The sequence below is a fragment of the Miniopterus natalensis genome, chromosome 2 (assembly GCF_054644295.1).
Source record: "Miniopterus natalensis isolate mMinNat1 chromosome 2, mMinNat1.hap1, whole genome shotgun sequence".
In the NCBI taxonomy this organism is placed as follows: domain Eukaryota; kingdom Metazoa; phylum Chordata; class Mammalia; order Chiroptera; family Miniopteridae; genus Miniopterus; species Miniopterus natalensis.
Window position 1 is genome coordinate 74,732,207 of NC_142082.1, and position 20,037 is coordinate 74,752,243.

The 20,037-nt window shown below is 37.2% G+C and overlaps 1 protein-coding gene across 4 annotated transcripts in view; it reads left to right on the forward strand.

Annotated features, from left to right (window-relative positions):
• Nucleotides 1-674: 674 nt before the first annotated feature.
• RB1 (RB transcriptional corepressor 1) overlaps nucleotides 675-20,037 on the forward strand; it is a 140,275-nt gene continuing 120,912 nt past the window's right edge. The window contains exons 1-2 of one of the 4 annotated variants that reach the window (XM_087814337.1): nucleotides 675-938; nucleotides 3,713-3,839. In XM_087814337.1, the coding sequence (XP_087670463.1) occupies nucleotides 820-938; nucleotides 3,713-3,839 (246 nt within the window). In that variant the 5' untranslated portion in view covers nucleotides 675-819. Of the gene's footprint in view, nucleotides 939-2,633; nucleotides 2,960-3,712; nucleotides 3,840-20,037 lie in introns of those variants that run through there. The other 3 variants (XM_087814338.1, XM_016205442.2, XM_016205443.2) reach the window with 3 other exon arrangements.

The following is a 20,037-nucleotide window of genomic DNA, read 5'->3' on the forward strand; positions in this document are numbered from 1 at the left end:
ACCGCCAGCTCCTCTAAAGACGTCCCTTAGGCATATAGGTGCTTCCTGTTTTCACACCACTATTAAAACCTTTATCACACTATAATTTGTTCTTTACCCACAGTCCTCCTCCCTTCCCTAACTGGCGATGCCTAAAAAGCCAAAACTTGTCCTCCAATTTGTACCTCCCAGTGACTGGCAGAGTTCAGCCCCCACTACGCTTCCATCAGTGTTTGTTTTTGTTTTGGCCCATTTCGCTTAACTGATTGGGCCGGAGGAGCGCGGCGGGGCCGGCGGGCGCCGCCCCGGAGGCGAGGGGCGTGCCCGCCGAGGGTGCACGCGGCCGATATTCCCCGAGGGGCCAGAGCCGCACCCCTGGATCCACCCGCAGATGGAGAGGGACCCAATCTCACCCACCAGACTGTGCTACGGCCCCGTTACCGGCACCCATGCCCTCAAGGGGGAGTTTCGAGTAGAGACAGGTTCGGGCGGCGGCCGCGGCCTCAGAAAAGACGCCTGGGCGCAGGCCCGGGCTCCCTGCCCAGCCCGCCCGATCTCGCGCACCCGCCCCACGCACCACCCGGCGCCCCGGTTCCCTCCGTACGCCGGCGGGCTCCGGAGCCTCGCGGACGTGACGCCGCGGGCGGAAGTGACGTTTTCCCGCGGTTGGACGCGGCGCTCGGTTGCCGGGCGGGGGAGGGCTTGTCGGTTTTTCTCAGGGGACATTCATATTATTTTTGTAACGGGAGTTGGGCGAGGACGGGGCGTGCCTCGACGTGCGCGCGTCCTCCCACCCGGGCCCGCCTCACCACTCGCTGGCTGCCGCTCCGGCAGAGCGTCATGCCGCCCAAAACCCCCCGGAGAACAGCCGCCCCCGCCGCAGCAGCCCCCGCGCCGCCGCCCCCTCCTGAGGAGGACCCCGAACAGGACAGTGGCCCTGAGGACCTGCCTCTGGCCAGGTGAGCGAGCAAAGCCGCTGCGGCCGCCGGCGCGCGGGAAGGGCGCCCGGAGGATGCGTCGGGGTTGGCGCCGCGGCGTCTGGCGGGGGCGCGTCTTCGCCGGGGGCCGGGTCCGGTGGGAGGAGGGTCCCTGCCTGTCCCCCACCGCTGCGGAGCGCTTGGAGGAGGATGACAGGGGTCTGGCTTCGGGAGCTAGGGGCCGGCAGCCGGAAGGGGTCTGGCTTCAGCTTGACAGGTGTCGGGCGGGTTGGGCTCGAGTCCCTGAGCGAAGTGACAGGTGCCGCCTTTCCTCCGCCGGACTAGAGGTTCGCAGACGGCGGGTAATTTCGAGGCCCCATCAAACGGAAGGGGGGGGCGACCCTCCAAAAAAACCCCCAAAAGACTAGTGTGTGATAGTTTTTCTCCTGTTGAGATTTGTAGTAGTCCCCGGTCGTGTGTGACTTTCTGTTTTGCTATCCTGGGATGCAGCAGTTGGAAATGTTTTCCTCTGGGCGTGCGACTGCATCTGAAGCCGCGCTCGGGGAGAGGCCGACCGGAACGGCAGAGACGCCGGTGGACTTCAAGTTCAGGGTCCTGGGTGTCGGTTGTCCCCAAGATACTTGGCTGAGGTGCTTTGTAGGGTTCCCTTAAAACAGTGCTTTGAATTCTTGGGGATAAAGAGCCATGGTAGTGACTGATGGAACATAAAGCTCTTTAGAGGAACTGGTGTATGGGCACAAGTTTAGCCTAAGTACTTAAAAGTTTCTAAACTTTTTCTTTCTTTCCTTCTTGTTGCATGTTAGTTGGCTTTGGCATGTCTCTTTATTTCTTCTACTTTGCCTTTTGGCTTGGAGCCAGCAAGGGTCCCGTTCCCCCCGCCCCCCCCCCCCCTTTGTTTGGATATAAATTTAATGGTGTTCTTGTGGTACCCTGAACCTTTATTTTTCTAAATGGAATTTAAATTTAAAAAGTCAGGGTATCATGATATAATAATGCAGTAGAACATGGAGGACAATATTTATTGTATTGCAACATCTTATTCTTGATTGTGATACTCTATGGTTAAGAAGCTAAGATTGAAAGAGTATAATTGTCATTATTCTTGTCAGCACTGGTCCTACTTTAAGACCGCATATCCATTGCAGGGGAATGAGACTCCTTTCTGTTCCTCACCACTCCCTCCCTCTTTCTAGTCCATTGCCAAGTTCTGTTTCTTTCACCTCCCCAGACACTAATATTATTCAAGCCAAATTGTGTAAGACTGGAATGGACTTTTGGAAATGACTTGTGAGAGACTTAAAAATTAATATATTTAAATAGACTGTCTTATGGGTCAATTAAAAGTCATACTCACCAGTTAAAAAAAAGTCTGGGGATGTTCTGGGAAAAGACGTTAATTTCTGATTAAAATGATGTATCCAATACTTGAAAGTTTCCCTTTGGAAAGAGCAGTAAAGTCTCCCTAGTGAAGTGTTCCATGTTCTTCATAGAGCTTTGGAAGCATTTTCGATTATTGTATGGTGACCAGAAATATTGAAATTCTGGCCATCATCTGGGACTTTGTTTTTAAAAATTTTTCCCCAGTACTTTTTTACACACCTTAAATTATGGAATTATTAAATTATCCTGTAAGTCAAAACCATACAAAATACAGTTTGCTCTTGATTATCCATATCCATAAAAGGTTTCTTTAGCATGGGCAATCAAACTCTATAGATTAACTACTTAGCAAGGATGGAACCACTGCCTGGCAATCTGAGGCCAAGAAACTTACTTAGGGCCCAGTCCAACTGTACTTCCAGGGACAGAGTCCATTTCTACTTTGAGAACTGAGATCTTATTTCGGTTGCATTATCTCTGGCATAAATGATGTAATTGGAAGGGAAACTCTCACTAGTAACAGCATGCTATCTTGTTGAGATAACCAAAAGTTAATTATGTTTTAAAAGAGGGTTAGCAGTCTGTAGTGGTCAAGGGCATGAATTATGAAGTTAGACTGTTGAGTTTATGTCAAGGTTCCTACTTGCTGGCTATCATACCAGGTGAGTGCTTTAACTTCTCTGATTTGGTTTTTATCTGTAAAATAAGGATAATAAGAGTACTTACCTAATAGGGCTGATGTGGGGATTCAGTGAAACTATGCATCTGAGATACGGAGTCAAAGTAAATACTCAAAAGTTATTAGCTATTTCTTATTATCATACATACATTCCTTATACAGTATTATATTTACTGTTAATATACAAATATTATTAGCTATTCCTCATAATATTATTATTAGATGTTGAATATACATTAAATGAATGATAAGGAATTAGCTAAAAAGAATGATTTATGTCAAGTTAATCATCATGTAAGAAATGCTAGTAGGTAGATTACATATATGAAACATTGATAAATGTAGACTCTATTTTAACTAAGTCACTGATAGTGAACTGATTCTGTAATAATGGGCTTTCTTCTTGCTGTTATTGTTATCCCAATTTCCCCAAAGAGCTTTAGCTATTCTGCTTTCCTTCACAAAGCTATTATGCTGCTCTGAAGTGTATGTGATTCACCAGGCCAGCAAACATTTTTCACTGGGTGGTATCCTTATTTTGGAAAGACTGTGAGAAAGATAAACATATGCTTAAATTCTAAGTGTAAATTTTTCAAAGATAAATAAGATCCTAAAGTATTTAGTGATGCTAGCTTTTAGAATAGTGCCATTATTTGCAAACCATTAAAACAAATATTTACTTAATTAGTTTGATTTATAATTTTGTGCCTATTAAATGTATATTTTCATTTGGTAGGCTTGAGTTTGAAGAAACCGAAGAACCTGATTTTACTGCATTATGTGAGAAATTAAAGATACCAGATCATGTCAGAGAAAGAGCTTGGTTAACTTGGGAGAAAGTTTCATCTGCAGATGGAGTATTGGTAAGGATTTTCCTAAAATTTTTGAATACATTTTTCTCACCTTAAAAATAATTTTTGGATCACTGTAGAAAATTTAGAAAATAGAAAAATATAAAGAAAAGAAAAGCTACTAATAATTCTGTTACCCAGAGGTAATTCAGTTTACCTCTGATAACATTAAAAAATCACCATGTAAGCCCCCCACCAAAGTATTTTAAAGCCAATCTTAGATATATTTTATTTATAAATACTTCACTGCGATATAAAGGCTTTTTAAAAAACAAAGCCATACCTTATAAAATAATTTTAAATATCTTCTAATATGCAGTGAGTCTTCAAATTTTCTGTAAATCTTAAAATTAGTGTTGTTAGAATTCAGGATCTTAGATAATATTTTGATATGTTTCTTTCATTTTTTTCTTTGCATATATATACATGTGTTTCCAATAATAAAACTTGAAAATAATTACTAGTGGTTTATATGTACTGGGGAAATATTGTAAGCACTTTGCAAACTACTCCTTTAGCAGTCCATTGGGGATGTGAAATATAATATCTTTATTTTACATGTATTATATAAAATCTTCATTATATAGATGAAGACACTGAAGTAGAGTGAGGTTCAGTAACTTTTTTTCTTTTTTTAATTTTCACCCGAGGAGTGAAGATATTTTTTCCATTGATTTTTAGAGACAGTGGAAGGGAGGGTGGGGGGAAAGAGAAACATCAATGTGACAGACACATCGATTGGTTGTCTTCTACACGCACCCTGACTGGGGCTGGGGTAGGTCGAGGATCGGACCTGGAACCCAGGTATGTGCCCTTGACTGGGAATAGAACCCTTGGCCCTCTGCCCCTCTGGTGGGGGTGCACAGGCCGATGCTTTAACCACTGAGGAACACTGGCCAGAGCAGGTTAAATAATTTGACCAAGGACCCTGGCTAGTAAGATCTTAAACAGATTTGGGATCATACATATAGTTATATGTAGTTACATATACTTTTGTATCTTGCTTTAAATTTTTTTCATGACATATCATGAGCATTTTCTTGTTATTAAATATTTTTTAATATTTGATAATGTAGTTTCCAGTGGTAGTATAATATTTTGTTAGATGCATTTGAATCTGTTAACTCTTACTGTTATTAGATACTAATTTTTTCCTAACTTTTTTGCTCTGTAAAATAATGAGATAAATATCCTTCCTTATTCATAAGAATAATATTTGGTACAAAATAAATCCTTGATAATTTGTTAAATAAATTAATGAATGACTCTCTGATTATTAGAGCCAATTTTTCCAAGTTGAAAAACTGAGTCAAAAGCTATAAACATTTATAAAACTCTTGGTAATTATCGCTAAGTTGCACTACAGACAGTCACTTTAAAAAAAAAATAAGTTTTTATGATTTCAGAGAGAGGAAGTGAGAGGGAGAGAGAAATAGAAACATCAGTGAGATCGAGCTCACAGCCTGGACATGTACCCCGACCGGGAATCCAACCCTGACTTCCTGGTTCACGGGTTGATGCTCAACCACTGAGTCATGCCAGCCAGGCCAGACAGTCACTTTTAATGAATTTAATTTCTCATCAGCATTGTATTAGAGTATATCTGTCTCTTTTTACGATCAGAACAACAAGGGAAAAAATCTCTGGTGCCTTATTTATTCTACTCTGGCTACTATAACAAAATACCATAGACTGTAGTTTATAAACAACAGAAATTTATTTTTCATGGTTCTGGAAGCTGGGAAGTCCAAGATCATGGTGCTGGCAGATTCTGTGTCTGGCTAGGCCCACTTCCTGACTCATAGTGCCTTGTCACTGGCCTTACATGGTAGAAAGGGTGGGGGCTTTCTCTAGCCTCTTTTATAAGAGCACTGATCCCATTCATGAGGGCTTTGCCTTTATGACCTAATCACTGTCTAAAGGCCTCACCTCCTAATACCATCATGTTGGACATTAGGTTCCAGCATATGAATTTGGGGAAGACACAAGCATTCAATCTATAGCATCTGGTACTAAAAAAGAGAAAACAAATCCCACAGTTCCAAAGATCTGAACATATTCTAGAAATCCTTACTAAAAAAGGAATACTGAAGTATCATGGATGAATGATTTTGGTATTATCGTCCCAAAGCATCTAATACATAACCATTGATTTGGATACTTCATATACAAAGCTCTTTTTGTGCATATGCAGTTAAATGGAGTAATAGCTTCTTCACTTCCCTCTCTTCCATAAAAACTGGGCTTTTAGTTTTCAGAGAGCTGGGAAGGGGTAGCTGATTATAGAGTATTAGTGAATATAGGTAGTTTCCAATTTATAAATGGGTTGTGTTCTAAATCTCTTTGCAAGCAGTGCAGTATGGTAGTTAGGTTCTAGTTAGTTCAGTGCAACACTTTTTTGTATTGAACTGTAGCAGTAATAGTATAGTCATAGTAATAGACCCTCTTGGGCTTTAGACTTGAATACATATATGAATAAATGTTACTGCTTTCTTATCCTACCCTTTCTCCTCCTGGCTTTGCCAGTTCCTTTCGTGGGAACTGGCATAGTTTAAATCTCATTTCCTAATGGCGCTCATGATGGGGACTAAAACGTGAAATAATTTCTGGTTGCATACTGGAGGCAGACAAGAAAGGAATTTCATGTTACCTCTGGAATTTTTGGGGGGTATGACAGAGGATGATGTATTGTCCTGTTACAATTCACTACACTTTTACCTAGAAATATTAAATGATTTAAGTTTTGGGGAGTTGGTGTGAGAACTTAACCTACATTTATGCATTAATTTCTAAGGGAGAATGTTACAGAGTGTGTGCTGAGAAGAAAATATAATCACAAAATGAATTTGTTTTCGAAGTAGCTATTCTAGTTGCAATTGGCTATCTTTTTTGAAACAAGAGGGGAATGTGGTGTCTTAGGGGACTCTTTTTGGCAATTGAAAGAAGATGTTTATTGGAATAGAGCAGCAATTTTCAACCTTTTTCATTTTATGGCACACATAAACTAATTACTAAAATTCTGTGGTACATCAAAAATATATTTTTGCTGCTCTGACAAAAAAATAGGTATAATTTTGCCCATTTGAGCATGGCTCAGTGGTTGAGCATCAACCTAGGATCCAGGAGATTGCAGTTCAATTCCGGGTCAGGTCACATGCCCCGGTTGTGGGCTCGATCCCCAGTTGGGAACGTGTAGGAGGCAACCGATCAATGACTCGCTCATCATCGATGTTTCTATCTCTCTCTCCCTCTCCCTTCCTCTCTCTGAAATCTATAAAGACATATATTTTTTTAAAAAGGTATAATTTTGATTCATTCACACTAGACGGCTCTTGTTGTGTTGGCATTTTTTTATTTGACAGTCTAAGGGAGAAGAGATCAGTGTCCCTGACTAAATAGTCAGGTATCACATGTTTTAAAAATTCTTGTGGCACACTGGTTGAAAATCGCTGGAATAGAGGATGAGCTAAGAGCAAAGATTTGTTGTCAGACTAGGCTGACTAAAGTCTCAGAGCTACCATTTACTAGCTCCATGATCTTGAACAAGTTACCTAAAATCGCCAAGCCTCAGTTTTCTCATCTGTAAAAGGGACAAGTAATAATTTCTGGATCTTACAGTTACTGTGTAGATTAAATAAAGTTATGCATATAAAGCATAACTATATTGTCATACAAGCAGAATAATTTGACTTCAAAATTAATATAAATTTTTAGGAGAACTTAAGAATCAGTTAAAATAGTTGAATTTTTAATGCATGTGTAGTGATTTTGATGTGGCACTTTTGTTAAAATTCATATTTTTAAGTTCCCCAGAATCAAAAAAGTTGTTTGTGCATACATGAAAGCACATACTAATTTTTTTTGAGGAAAGTTTTTTGGTGTTTTATGTAGAAAAGTGTATTCTAATAAGTGTGTAATACATGATTGCTGTCCTCAGATTAGATTGTGTTCATGCTGCTTATAGAGTATGAATAAGGGACTTTCCATTAAGAATTGGCCAGAAATACTGTTCATATTGTGACTTAGGATGAATCAGTTGTTAGAATTTTGGTTTTCTTTCTGCATCTTGAATGGCTATGTGGTAGAAGAAAAGACCTTGGACATCAAGGCAGAAATCTTTGATTGTAGCTATATTGTACCTATATGATTTTAGGCAAATTGGTTAATTCTCTAAGTTATACTATAGAACTATGAAAAGGTTTCTTAATAACTTTAAAAAGCAGACTGTCTTTTTAAAAATTATGTGTAGTGAAAGGTCTCTACCTGTTATTTTCCAATCCTTATTAATATATGTACCATTTCTGTTTGAAGATGGTGCTAGTATTCTGATTGCATGTGTGTGCTGCTGAGAAACAGTTTTCTGAGAAAACATTTATGAACATGTATATGAATGTTATATTTTGTCTTATAGATGTAGGCTACTTGCAGCTTCTTTTATTTCTGATTCCACTTCTAAGATTAATTTTTTAAAAACCTTTTATTACCGAGAATTTCAGACATTTATAAAAGTAGGTAGAGAAAATAGTATGAACTCTCATTAGCCTCTTTACTAGTTTCAACAGTTAACCATGCCAAACTTTATTTCTCCCTGGCTTAGATTATTTTAAAGTAAATCCCAGATAGGATGTTTTATCCATAGATATTTCAGTATGTATGTGGAAAAGATAAGAACTCTTAAAAAATAACCACAGTTCATCAAACCTAACAAAATTAACGAAAATTCCTTAATGCTAAATATCCAGTCTTCAAAATTTCTTGATTGTTTTATAAGTTATTTTTATTCAGTATGGTCTAATCAGTATTCAGAAAAGGTCCATACATTATGATTAGTTGATTAATATCTTAAATCTCCTTTAATCTGTAGGCTTAACCTCCTGCTCCCCCCACCCCCACCCTTTCCCTCTGTTTTTTTACACTTTATTTGTTGAAGAAACTGGATTATTTATCCAGTTGAGTTTCCTATATTGTATATTTTAGATTTCATCTCCTTCATTGTTTAACATGTTATATAATTTCCTAGCAGAGGATCTATAGGCCTGATTCTATCCTGGCTTGATAGTTTTGGGAAGAAATACTTCAGAGATGTTGTGTATGCTGTTAGGAGATACATGATGTTTTGTTACCTCTCTTTTTTCATGTAAGCTATTATTACTGGATCCATTAGGTGTTGCTAAATGGTAAAGTGATCATTTTATCATTCCCTTTTCAATTATTAGTTGTAATTCTTCTGTAAATAGAAACTTTTCTCCACCAACTATTCTTGTTATGAAGTATAGTTCATTCAGAAAAGGTAGGATAAATGCTTTATTCTTTGTTTTTATTGACTAGTTTTCAAATGAATGAGTTTGTTCTGTAACATCCTCCAAAGGTGACCAATGATTGTAATCATCTTTCCAAGTATCTTGACAGTACTAATAGACCAGTTTAGCTTTACATAGACATTTAGTAAGATCTTTACTCAATGATAATGTGACATATTTTATAATTTCAAGGATTTTATATAAATGGGATCATGTATTTAACCTTTGGGGCTGGCTTTTTTCACTCAGCACATTTGCCTGGGGATTCATTGAAGTTGAATACCTATATTTTAGTTTGCTAGGGGCTGCCATAATAAAATACTACCGATTGAGTGGCCTAAATAACAGAAATGTATTTTCTCACATTTCTTGAGGCTAGAAGTCAAAGAAGAGATATCCACAGGTTTGGTGTCTTCTGAGTCCTACCTCTTTGGCTGGCAGATGGCTATCTTCTTGTGTTCTGGAATGGTTTTCTTATGTGCAAATCCCTAGTGTCTTTCTATGTGTGTAAATTTTCTGTTCTTATAAAGACACTAGTAAGATTGGATTAGGGCCCACCCTAATGTGTACCTTTTAACTTACTGTACCTTTTTGAGGCCCATCTCCAAATACAGTCACATTCTCAGGTACTTGGGGTTAGATCAACACATGAATTATTTAAAGGGAGGGTCACAATCCAACTCATTGCAAATAGTTTGTTCCTATTTATTTATTTATATTTTTTATTAAATTTATTGGGGAGACATTGGTTAATAAAATTGATAGTTATCAAGGGTACAGTTCTATAATACATCATCTGTATATTGCATTGTGTGTTTACCACCCAAAGTCAAATTTCTTGCCACCATATATTTGACCCCATTTATCCTTTCCCTATGGCAACCTATGTTGTCTGTGTCTATGAGTTTTTGTTTGTCTTGTGTGTTCATTTGTTGCTTTCAGTTTTATATTCCACATAAGAGTGAAATCCTTTTTTTTTTTTTTTGCTGAGTAGTATTCCATGGTAGACCACAGTTCGTTTAACCACTTACTCATTGGAAGATATCTGTATTGTTTGTAGATTTTAGCTTTTATGAATAAAACTGCTATGAACACTCATGTATAGGTTTTTGTGTAGATACCAGTTTTCATTCTTCTGGCGAGTAAATGCTGGTTGTGTGGTATGATCATATGTTTAATTGTATAAGAAACTGCCAGACTTTACAAGAGTGGTTGTACCATGTCACATTTCTTCCCATAAATGTGTGGTGATCCTTCTGTGCATCTCTGTCAACATTTGATAGTGTTACTATTTTCATTTTAGCCATTCTTATAGGTGTGTAGTGATATCTCATTGTGGTTTTAATTTACATTTTCCTGATGGGTAATGATATGGTACATCTTTTTAATAGACTTTTTTTAAAGAGCAGAAAAAATTAGCAGAAAAAATTTAGGTTCACAGAAAAACTTAGCAGAAGGTACAGAGATTATCTATATATGCTGTCTCCACATATGGATAGCCTTTCCCATTATCAGCATCCCCATAAGAGTGCTATATTTGTTACAATTGATGAAGCTACATTGATAAATCATTTGTTGAAGGTCTTCTAAAAATACCGTTATAATGGTTGGGTTTAAATCTACCATCTTGCTATTTAGTTCTATTTGTCTCTTCTTTGTTCTTTTTTCCCTTTTTGTGCCTTTGTTTAGATGGACTATTTTGATGATTTCTCTTTTTCTCATTTGTTGATTTATTAGCTGTAACTTCCTTACTATTTCAGTCATTGTTTCAGAGTTTTTAGCATAGATTTGAAACATTTCAGTGTACTTTCAAACGGTATTACTACTTTATGTATAGTATAAAAACTTTACATCACTATGCTTCTATTTCTTTCCTCTTGGTCTTTGTTCTATTGTCATACCCTTTTTACTTCTATATGTGATATAAACCCTATAATACACTGCTATTATTTTTACTTTAAATAGTCAATTATTGAAAAAAATTTAAGTAATAAGTAAAAAGTCTTTATCTTTAGCCATTTAGGTACCATTTCCAGTGTTCTTCATTCTTTTATATAGGTCTAGATTTCCATCTGGCATCATTTTCCTTCTGCTTGAAGGATTTTTCTTAACATTTTTTATAGTGCAGGTCTGATGAGATTTCTGTCAGCTTTGTATGTCTGAAATAGTCTTTATTTTGCCTTGGTTTCTGAAAGATATTTTCACTGGTTATAGAATTGTAGCTTGACTTTTTCCCCTCAGTACTTTAAGATGTTGTTCCACCGTGCTCTAGCTTGCATTGTTTCCAAAGAGAAATCTGCTGCCATTTTTATATTGATCCTCTGTATGTAATATGCCATATTTTATGATCTTCTCTTCTCACTAGGGAGTTTAAGCAATTTAAACATGTTTTTTGGTGGTGTTTTAAGATTTTCGTGCCTTAAGGTTCATTGCGCTTCTTGAATTTGTAGGTTTATAATGTTAAAGTTTGGAAAAATTTTGGCCATTATGTCTTCAAAAAAAGTTTGTTTTGGTCCCTTTCCTTTCACTCCTTTCCTTTAGAATCTCCAGTTATACATATGTTTAACTATAGTTCATCGTTTTCCCATAGTTTATCGGTCCTCTGTTCAGTTTTTGGTTCCTGATTTTCTTTGCTGTACTTTTCATTTTGGAGAATTCCTTCTGCCTTGTCTTTAAGTTCAGCTATTTTTTCTTCTGCAACAATCTAATTTGCCCTTGATCTCATTCAGTATGCTTTTCATCTCAGATTTTTAGCTTTCTTGTCTAGAAGTTCAATTTAGGTTTTTTTTTCCTTTTTTAAAAAATTTATCTTTATTGTTGAAAGTATTACAGATATCTCTCTTTTTCCCCCCATTGACCACCTCCACCCCGTACTCCCACTCCTCAGGCCTTCACCGCACTATTATTTGTGTCTGTGGGTTATGCATATATGCATATATGTTCTTTGGTTACTCTCTCCCCACTCCCCCCTCGCCCCTCCCCTCTGAGGTTCCATTCCCCCCTTTCCCCTCCCATCTGGCAACCAACAAAAAATTCTCAGTATTTGAGTCTGTTTCTGTTCTGCTTGTTCATTTTCTTTGTGGATTCAATTGTTGATAGCTATATTTATTGCCATTTTATTATTCATATTTTTTATCTTCTTCAAGAAGATCCTTTAACATTTCCTATAATACTGGTTTGATGGTGATGAACTCCTTTAGCTTTTTCTTGTCTGGGAGACTCTTTATATGTCTATTGATTCTAAATGATAGCTTTGCAGGATAGAGTAATCTTGTGTAGGTCATTGCTTTTCATTACTTTGAATATTTCCTGCCACTCCCTTCTGGCCTGCAAAGTTACTTTTGAGAAATCAGCTGAAAGTCTTATGGGAGCTCCCTCAGAGGTAACTAACTGCTTTTCTCTTGCTGCTTTTAAGATTCTCTCTTTGTCTGTAACCTTTTGCTTTTTAATTATGTTGGCCTTTTTGGATTCATCTTGTTTGGGGCTCTCTGCACTTCCTCTACTTGTATGTCTGTTTCCTTCACCAAGTTATGGAACTTTTCTGTCGTTATTTTTTCAAATAGTTTTTCAATTTCTTGCTCTGTTTCTTCTTGTCACCCCCCTTGTGAATGTGGTATGCTTGAAGTTGTTCCCGACACCCCTTACACTACCCTCATTTTTTGGGATTTTTTTTTTCTTTTTGCTGTTCTGAGTGGGCATTTTTTGCTTTCTTATATTCCAAATTGGTGGTTTGATTCTCAACTTCACCTATTCTGTTGATTCCCTTTAAGTTACTCTTTATTTCAGTTAGTGCATCATTCACTTATGACTGGTTCTTTTTTATGCTGTTGAGGCCCTCACTAAGTTCCTTGAGCATCCTTATAGCCAGTGTTTTGAACTCTGCATCTAGTACAGGGGTGGGGAACATCTGGCCTGCTGGCCGTATACTGTACTTACTGAGTCCACCTCTTGACTGTGTCGCTTATGTAGGTGGTTGGATGGTGGTGCTTCCACATGGTCTGGAGCTGTCCACTGGGTGCAGTGGCTCTGCGGCCTCCTGGGAGGTGCAGGCCAGGGTCAACCACTGCCTGTGTTCTGCCTGGGGCCACCAGGCATAATCTACAAAGTGATCTGCAGATGGCTGTTTCTTGTGCTGTGTTTGGAGGTACCCAGGCAAGGCCAAGCTGTGAACCAAGGCTGGCGGCTGCCAGTGCCTTGGTATGGGGCTCGCTGAGGCCAGATGCTGCTTGCTGGAGAGATTTTAGGAAAATCTGAAGCTTGAGCTAAGACAGGCCATTCTTATGGTAAAGCCACTGGAAATAGCTTGGGTGGGCCCAAAATTTGGGTGGGACAGGGTCTCAGGGAATCACCAGTGTGGGGCAAACAGTGTGAGCTAGGTTGATGGAGTCTCAGATATGGTGCCCTTCTGCTGGCTCTGTGGGGAAAGGGCTCATCAAAGGAATATTGGCTTCTGCCAGCACTTCTGTCTGGGAGAAAGCTGCCCCTCCAGCTCTCGCCCTGATGCCAAACAATTCAGTGCCTCCCTTTATGTCTCAGGTGCCTTTCAAGCTGCTGCTCCTGCACTGGAGCTGAGGGAGTGAGTCCAAGTAAGTCTGTGCATGGGCCCTTTAAGAGGAACTGCCTGGGAGTTCAGCAGCCTAAGCTTCCCTCCTCAATGCATGCTGATTTTTTCAGCCAGCAGTTATGGGGACTTCTCTTCCTGGCACTGGAACCCTGAGTTGGGAGGCTTATTGTGGGACTGGGACCCCTCACTCCTCAGGGGGCACCTCCACAGCTGAGATATCCCTCCTGATTTTTATCTGCCACATGTGGGTTTGGTATCAGACCTTCTGTGCCTCTGTCCCTCCTGTCAGACTTGATGTGGCTTCTTTAATTTCGTTGTTGTAGAACTTCCATTCAGCTTGATTTCAGGTGGTTCTGAATGATGGTGGTTCTGTAGTTGTAATTTTGATGTGGTTGTGGAAGGAGATGAGTACCTTCTTTACCTACTCTGCCATCTTGACCAGAAGTACAGTTTAGGTGTTTTTAAAAATATATTTCATGTGCCAACTTAATATGTTCAATCTTTGTTCTACTCAGGGAGTTGGCAAACTTTTTCTATAAAGGGTCAGACAATAAATGTTTTTGGTTATGCAACTCTGCCATTGTAGTATGAAAACAGTCATAGATAAAATGCAAATTAATGTGGCTGTATTTCAGTAAAACTTAATGTATCAAAACCGGAGAGACTGAATTTGACTGTAGTTTGCTGACTACTGTGCTAGCTTCTTGAACATATAGGATACATTTGTAATAACTGCTTTAATGTCCTTATCTAATAATTCTGTATCTGAGTTTAAAACATTTGATTAATAATTCACCTTATTATGGTTATTTTCCTTCTTCTTTGTGTGGCGATTTTCTTTCATTTTTTTGTGACTGCCATATATTGTAAATTTTACCATGTTGTGTATTGAATATTTTTGATTTTTCTAAATATTCTTGAGCTTTGTTCTGGAATTTGATTATTTTTCTTGGATACAGGTTGTTTCTTTTAGGTTTTATGTTTAAGGTTTATTTGATGGGACTAGAGCAGAGTTTAGTCTAGGGCAAAGATTGCCATTATTGACATTTTGGGCTGAATATAGTTCCTTGTTATGGAGGCTATCTTGTGCATTGTAGAATATTTAGAGGCATTATCTCTGGCTTTAACCTACTGATGTGAGTAGCACACCCCACCTAGTTGTGACAACCAAAATTGTTTTTTAGACATATGGCCGTATATCCACTGGGATGGAAAATCATCCCGGGTTGGCAACCACTTGTCTAGCATTAAATCTTCACTATTGAGGCAAGCTCCTTTCCTTTAATGTATACTCCCCTGTATTATCATGATGTTTTCTCCTCTGACCATTGGGAATAGGCAGTATTCCTAGCCTGTGTGAGCCAGAAGTAATTATTTCTCATCTTGAGTTTTGGCAATTTTGAATAAAGCTGCTCTAAATATCTATGTGTGGGTTTTTGTGTGGACATACATTTTCAACTCTTTGGTTAAATACCAAGGAGCTTGATTGCTGGATTTTATGGAAAGAGTATGTTATTTTGGTAAGAAACCACCAAATTGTCTCTAGTGTGACTGTACCATTTTGCATTTCTGGTGTTAATGAAAGTTTTTGTTGCTCCACATCTTTGCCATTCTTTGGTGTTGTTAGTGTTTGGATTTTGGCCATCTTAATAGGTGTGGTATCTCATTGTTTGAATTTGCAATTCTCTAATGGCATATGGTGTTGAACATCTTTTCATCTACTTATTTGTCATCTGTGTATCTTCTTTGGCGAGGTGTCTGTTCAGACTTTGTGCCCATTTTTTTTAACTGGATGTTTGTTTTCTTATTGTTGAATTTTAAGAATTGCTTGTGTATTTTGGATAATAGTTCTTTATCAGGTATATCTTAAGCAAATATTTTCTGTCAGTCTGCGTTTTAACTTCGTCTTCTCTTGACAGTGTCTATCACAGAACAGAAATATTTAATTTTAATGAAGTCCAGGTTATCAGTTCTTTTATGAATCATACGTTTGGTGGTGTATCTAAAAAGTCATTGCCATCATGCGTTCTGATTTCAAACTGTATTACAAAGCTATAGTAATAAAAACATGAGGTTAGCATAAAAACAGACACATGGATCAGTGGTACAGGATAGATACCTCAGAAATAAACCCACAAACATATGTTCAATTAATTTGTGACACAAGGAGCTACAGATGTATAATAGGAATAGAGGACAGTCTATTCAATAAATGGTACTGGGAAAACTGGACAGCCACATGCAAAAAAATTAAAGAAGACCACTGTCTTACACCATACACAAAAATCAACTGAAAATTACTCGAACATAAGACCTGAAGCCATAAAAATACTAAGAGAAAACATAGGCAGTAAGATCCTTGAGATTGGTCCTGGCGATTATTTTTTGGATTTGACACCAAAAGCAAAGGCAAAAAAAGCAAAAGCACACAAGTGGGACTATGTCAGACTAAAAAGCTTCTGCACAGCAAAGAAAACCATCAAGGAAATGAAAAGGCAACTTACCGAATGGGGGGAAAGGATGTGCAGATCATATATCTAAGAACTTAATATCCAAATAATATAAGGAACTCATATAATTCAATAGCAAAAAAGCAAGCATTCTGACTAAAAAATGGGCAGAGGAACTGAATAGACATTTTTTTCAAAGAAGACACACAAAGGTCAACAGGTACATGAAAAAGTGCTCAATGTCACTAATCGTCAGGGAAATGCAGATCAAAACCACAATGAGATATTTCTCACCTGTTAGAATGGCTGTTATAAAAAAGACGAGAATAGAAATGTAAATTGACGTAGCTACTATGGACAACAGTTTGGAGGTTCCTCAAAAAATAAAAAATAGAACTATCATATGATCCAGTAGTTCCACTTCTGACAATTTATTTGAAGGAAACAAAACTCTAACTTTAAAAGGTATATGCATCCCCATGTTAAATCGCTGCATTATTTACAATAGCCAAGATATAGAAGCATCCTAAGTGTCCATCAATAGATGAATGGATAAAGAAATTGTGGTACATGCGCGTGCACACACACACGGATATTATTTAGCCATAAAAAAGAAGAAAATCTTGCCATTTGTGACAACATGAATGGACCTTGAGGACATTATACTAAGCAAAATAAGTCGGTCATACAAAGACAAATATTGTGTGATCTCACTGATATATGGAATAATTATAGTTATAATAATAAATCAAACTCATGGATACAGAGAACAGATTGGTTGTTGCCAGAGATGGGGTAAGCAAAATGGGTGAAGATGGTAAAAATGTATGTACTTCCAGTTATAAGGCATGTGATGACTTGAATAAGTACAAAATGGGGACTACGGTTAATAATACTGTATTGTGTATTTGAAAGTTGCTAAGAGAGAAGATCTTAAAAGTTCTTATCACAAGAAAAAAGTTATAACTATGTGTGATGATGGATGTTAACTAGACTTATTGTGGGGATCATTTCACAATATATACAAATATTGAATCATGTTGTATACCAGTAATTACTATAATATTATATGTCAGTGAAAAAAAGTCATTGCCAAACCCAGGGTCAACTAGATTTTCTCCTGTGTTATTTTCTAGGAATTTTATAGTTTTACATTTTATATTTAGTCCTTTGATACATTTTGAGTTAGTTTTTGTAGACGGTATCAAGTTTGGGTCTAGATTAATTTTTTTTGCACTTGTATATACAGTTATCCTAGCACTATTTGTTGAATATGTAGCTTTTCTCCATTGTATTGCCTTTGCTCTTTTGTAAAACATCAGTTGACTGTATTATGTGGGTCCATTTCTGGGCTTTTTATCTGTTCCATTGATATATTTGTTTATTCTTTTACCAGTACTATGCTGTATCAATTACTGTAGCTTTATAGTAATTTGTGAAGTTAAGAAGTATCCTTAAAGTTTGTCCTTTTTCAATATTATATTGGCTGTTCAGGATCTTTTGCTTCTTCATATAAACTTTAGAATCAGTGTGTTGATATTCACAAAATAACTTGCTGGGATTTTGATTGAGATTGAGTTAAATCTATAGAGAAAGTTGGGAAGAACTGATATTTTGACATTATTTTTCTTCCTATCCATTTGTTTAGTTCTTTTTTGATTTCCTTTTCAGAGTTGTAGTTTTTCTCAGATTTTGTGTTTCATTTGTGAGAGTGCTGATATGAATGGTATTATGTCTTTTATTTCAAATTCCACTTTTTCACTGTTGATATGTAGGAAAGTCTTGATTGACTTATATATACTAGTCTTGTATCCTGAAACTTTACTATAATCACTTAGTTCGAGGAGTTTTGTTTTTGTTCTTTCAGATTTTCTAAATGAACAGTTATATCATTTCAAACAGTTTCATTTCTTCCTACCCAATCTGTATGCCTTATGTTTTGTTTTACTTCACTTTCTAGGACTTTAGTATGATATTGAAAAGTAATGTTGCCTTATTCCTGATCTTTCATGGGAAAACTTGTAGTTTCTCACTTTTAAGTATGATTATTAGCTGGAGGTTATTTTTGTAGGTGTTCTTTATTAAATTGAGGAACTTGCTCCTCTATTCATAATTTGTTGAGAGTTTTTATCAATAATGGTGTTAATGGTGTTGGATTTTGTCAAATGCTTTTCCTGCATCTGTTGATAGGATCATGCCATTTTTCTTCAACCTGTTGATGTAATGGATTACATTTATTGGCTTTTAATGTTGCATACCTAAAATAAATCCCACTTGGCCCTGGTATATAATTTTTTTATACATTGTTGGATTCAATTTGCTAATATTTGGTTGAGGACTTTTGTGTCTATGTTCATCATAGAATAATCTGCAGTGTTTTTTTTTTCCTCCTTATAATGTCTTTCAGTTTGGTATTAATGCTAATGCTTGCCTTATAGAATGAATTAGGAAGTATTTCCTTTGCTTCTATCTTCTGGAAAAGATTATTGAGAATTGGTGTGATTTCTTCCTTAAACATTTGTAAGAATTCACCAGTGACTATATCTGTGCCTGCTGCTTTCTGTTTTGAATGGCTATTACTTATTGGTTCAATTTCTTTAATAAATGTAGGTCTATTCAGATTGTCTATTTCTTGTGAGAATTTGGCAGATTGTGTCTTCAGAGAAATTGGTCCATTTCATCTAGATTTTCAAGTGTGTTGGCACAAAATTGCTTGCAGTATTTATCTTCTTAATTTCTGTGGGATTTGTAGTGATCTCCTCTTTTTCAGTTCTGATATGAGTAATTTGTCTTTTTCTTTTTTTAAGTTAATCTGATTTATAGGCTTTTTGATTTTATTGCTCTTTTTGAAGAACCAGCTTTTGGCCCGGCTGGTGTGGCTCACTGGTTGAGCGTCAATCTATGAACCAGGAGGTCACGGTTTGATTCCAGGTCAGGGCACATGCCCAGGTTGCAGGCTCGATCCCCAGTAGGGGGCATGCAGGAGGCAGCCGATCAATGTTTCTCTCATCATTGATGTTTCTCTCTCTTTCCAAGACTCTCCCTTCCTCTCTCTGAAATAAATTAAAAAAAAAGAAAGAAAATAACCAAAAGAATGAAAGAAAAAGAACCAGATTTTGGTTTCAATGATTTTTTTCTTTTGATTTTCTGTTTTAAATAATTCTTTTGTGTTTAGGTATTTGTAGTGAAATATTTAAATTTATTTCTTATTTCCTTTGGTGTATATTCTTTAGCTTTTTTTTTTTTTTTGTAGTTACTGTGGGAATTTCATTTTACATCATAAAGTTATAACAATCTAATTTCAGTTTATTTCAGCATAATTTCAATAACATTAAAAACTATGCTCCTTCAATGGCTCCATCACCACCCATTTTAGTTATCAATGTCACAGAATTACATCTTTATACATTGTGAGTCCAGAATCATAAACTAATAATTTTATAGTGTTAGTCTCTTAAATTATGCAGAAAACAAAAAGTGCGTTTACACAGCATTATTACAATAATAACTTTTATAATTGCCCATTAACTTTTACTGAGATCTTTATTTTTTCATATGACTTCGAGTTACTGACTTTTGTCCTTTCATTTCAACCTATAGGACTCCATTTAGAAACATTGCTCACAGGGCATATCTCATTGTAATGAACTTCCTCAACTTCTGTTTATTTGAGAATGTCTTTATTTTTCTCTCACTTTTGAAGGATGGTTTTGCTGGATATGGCAATCTTGGCTGACAGTTTTGGTTTTTTCTTTTGGCACTTTGAGTACATCAGCCCACTGCTTCCTGGCCTACAGAGTTTCTAATAAGAAATCTGCTGATAATCTTATTGAAGATCCTTTGTACGTGATGACTTGCTTTTTTCCTGTGCTTTCAAAATTCTCTCTTATTTTTGT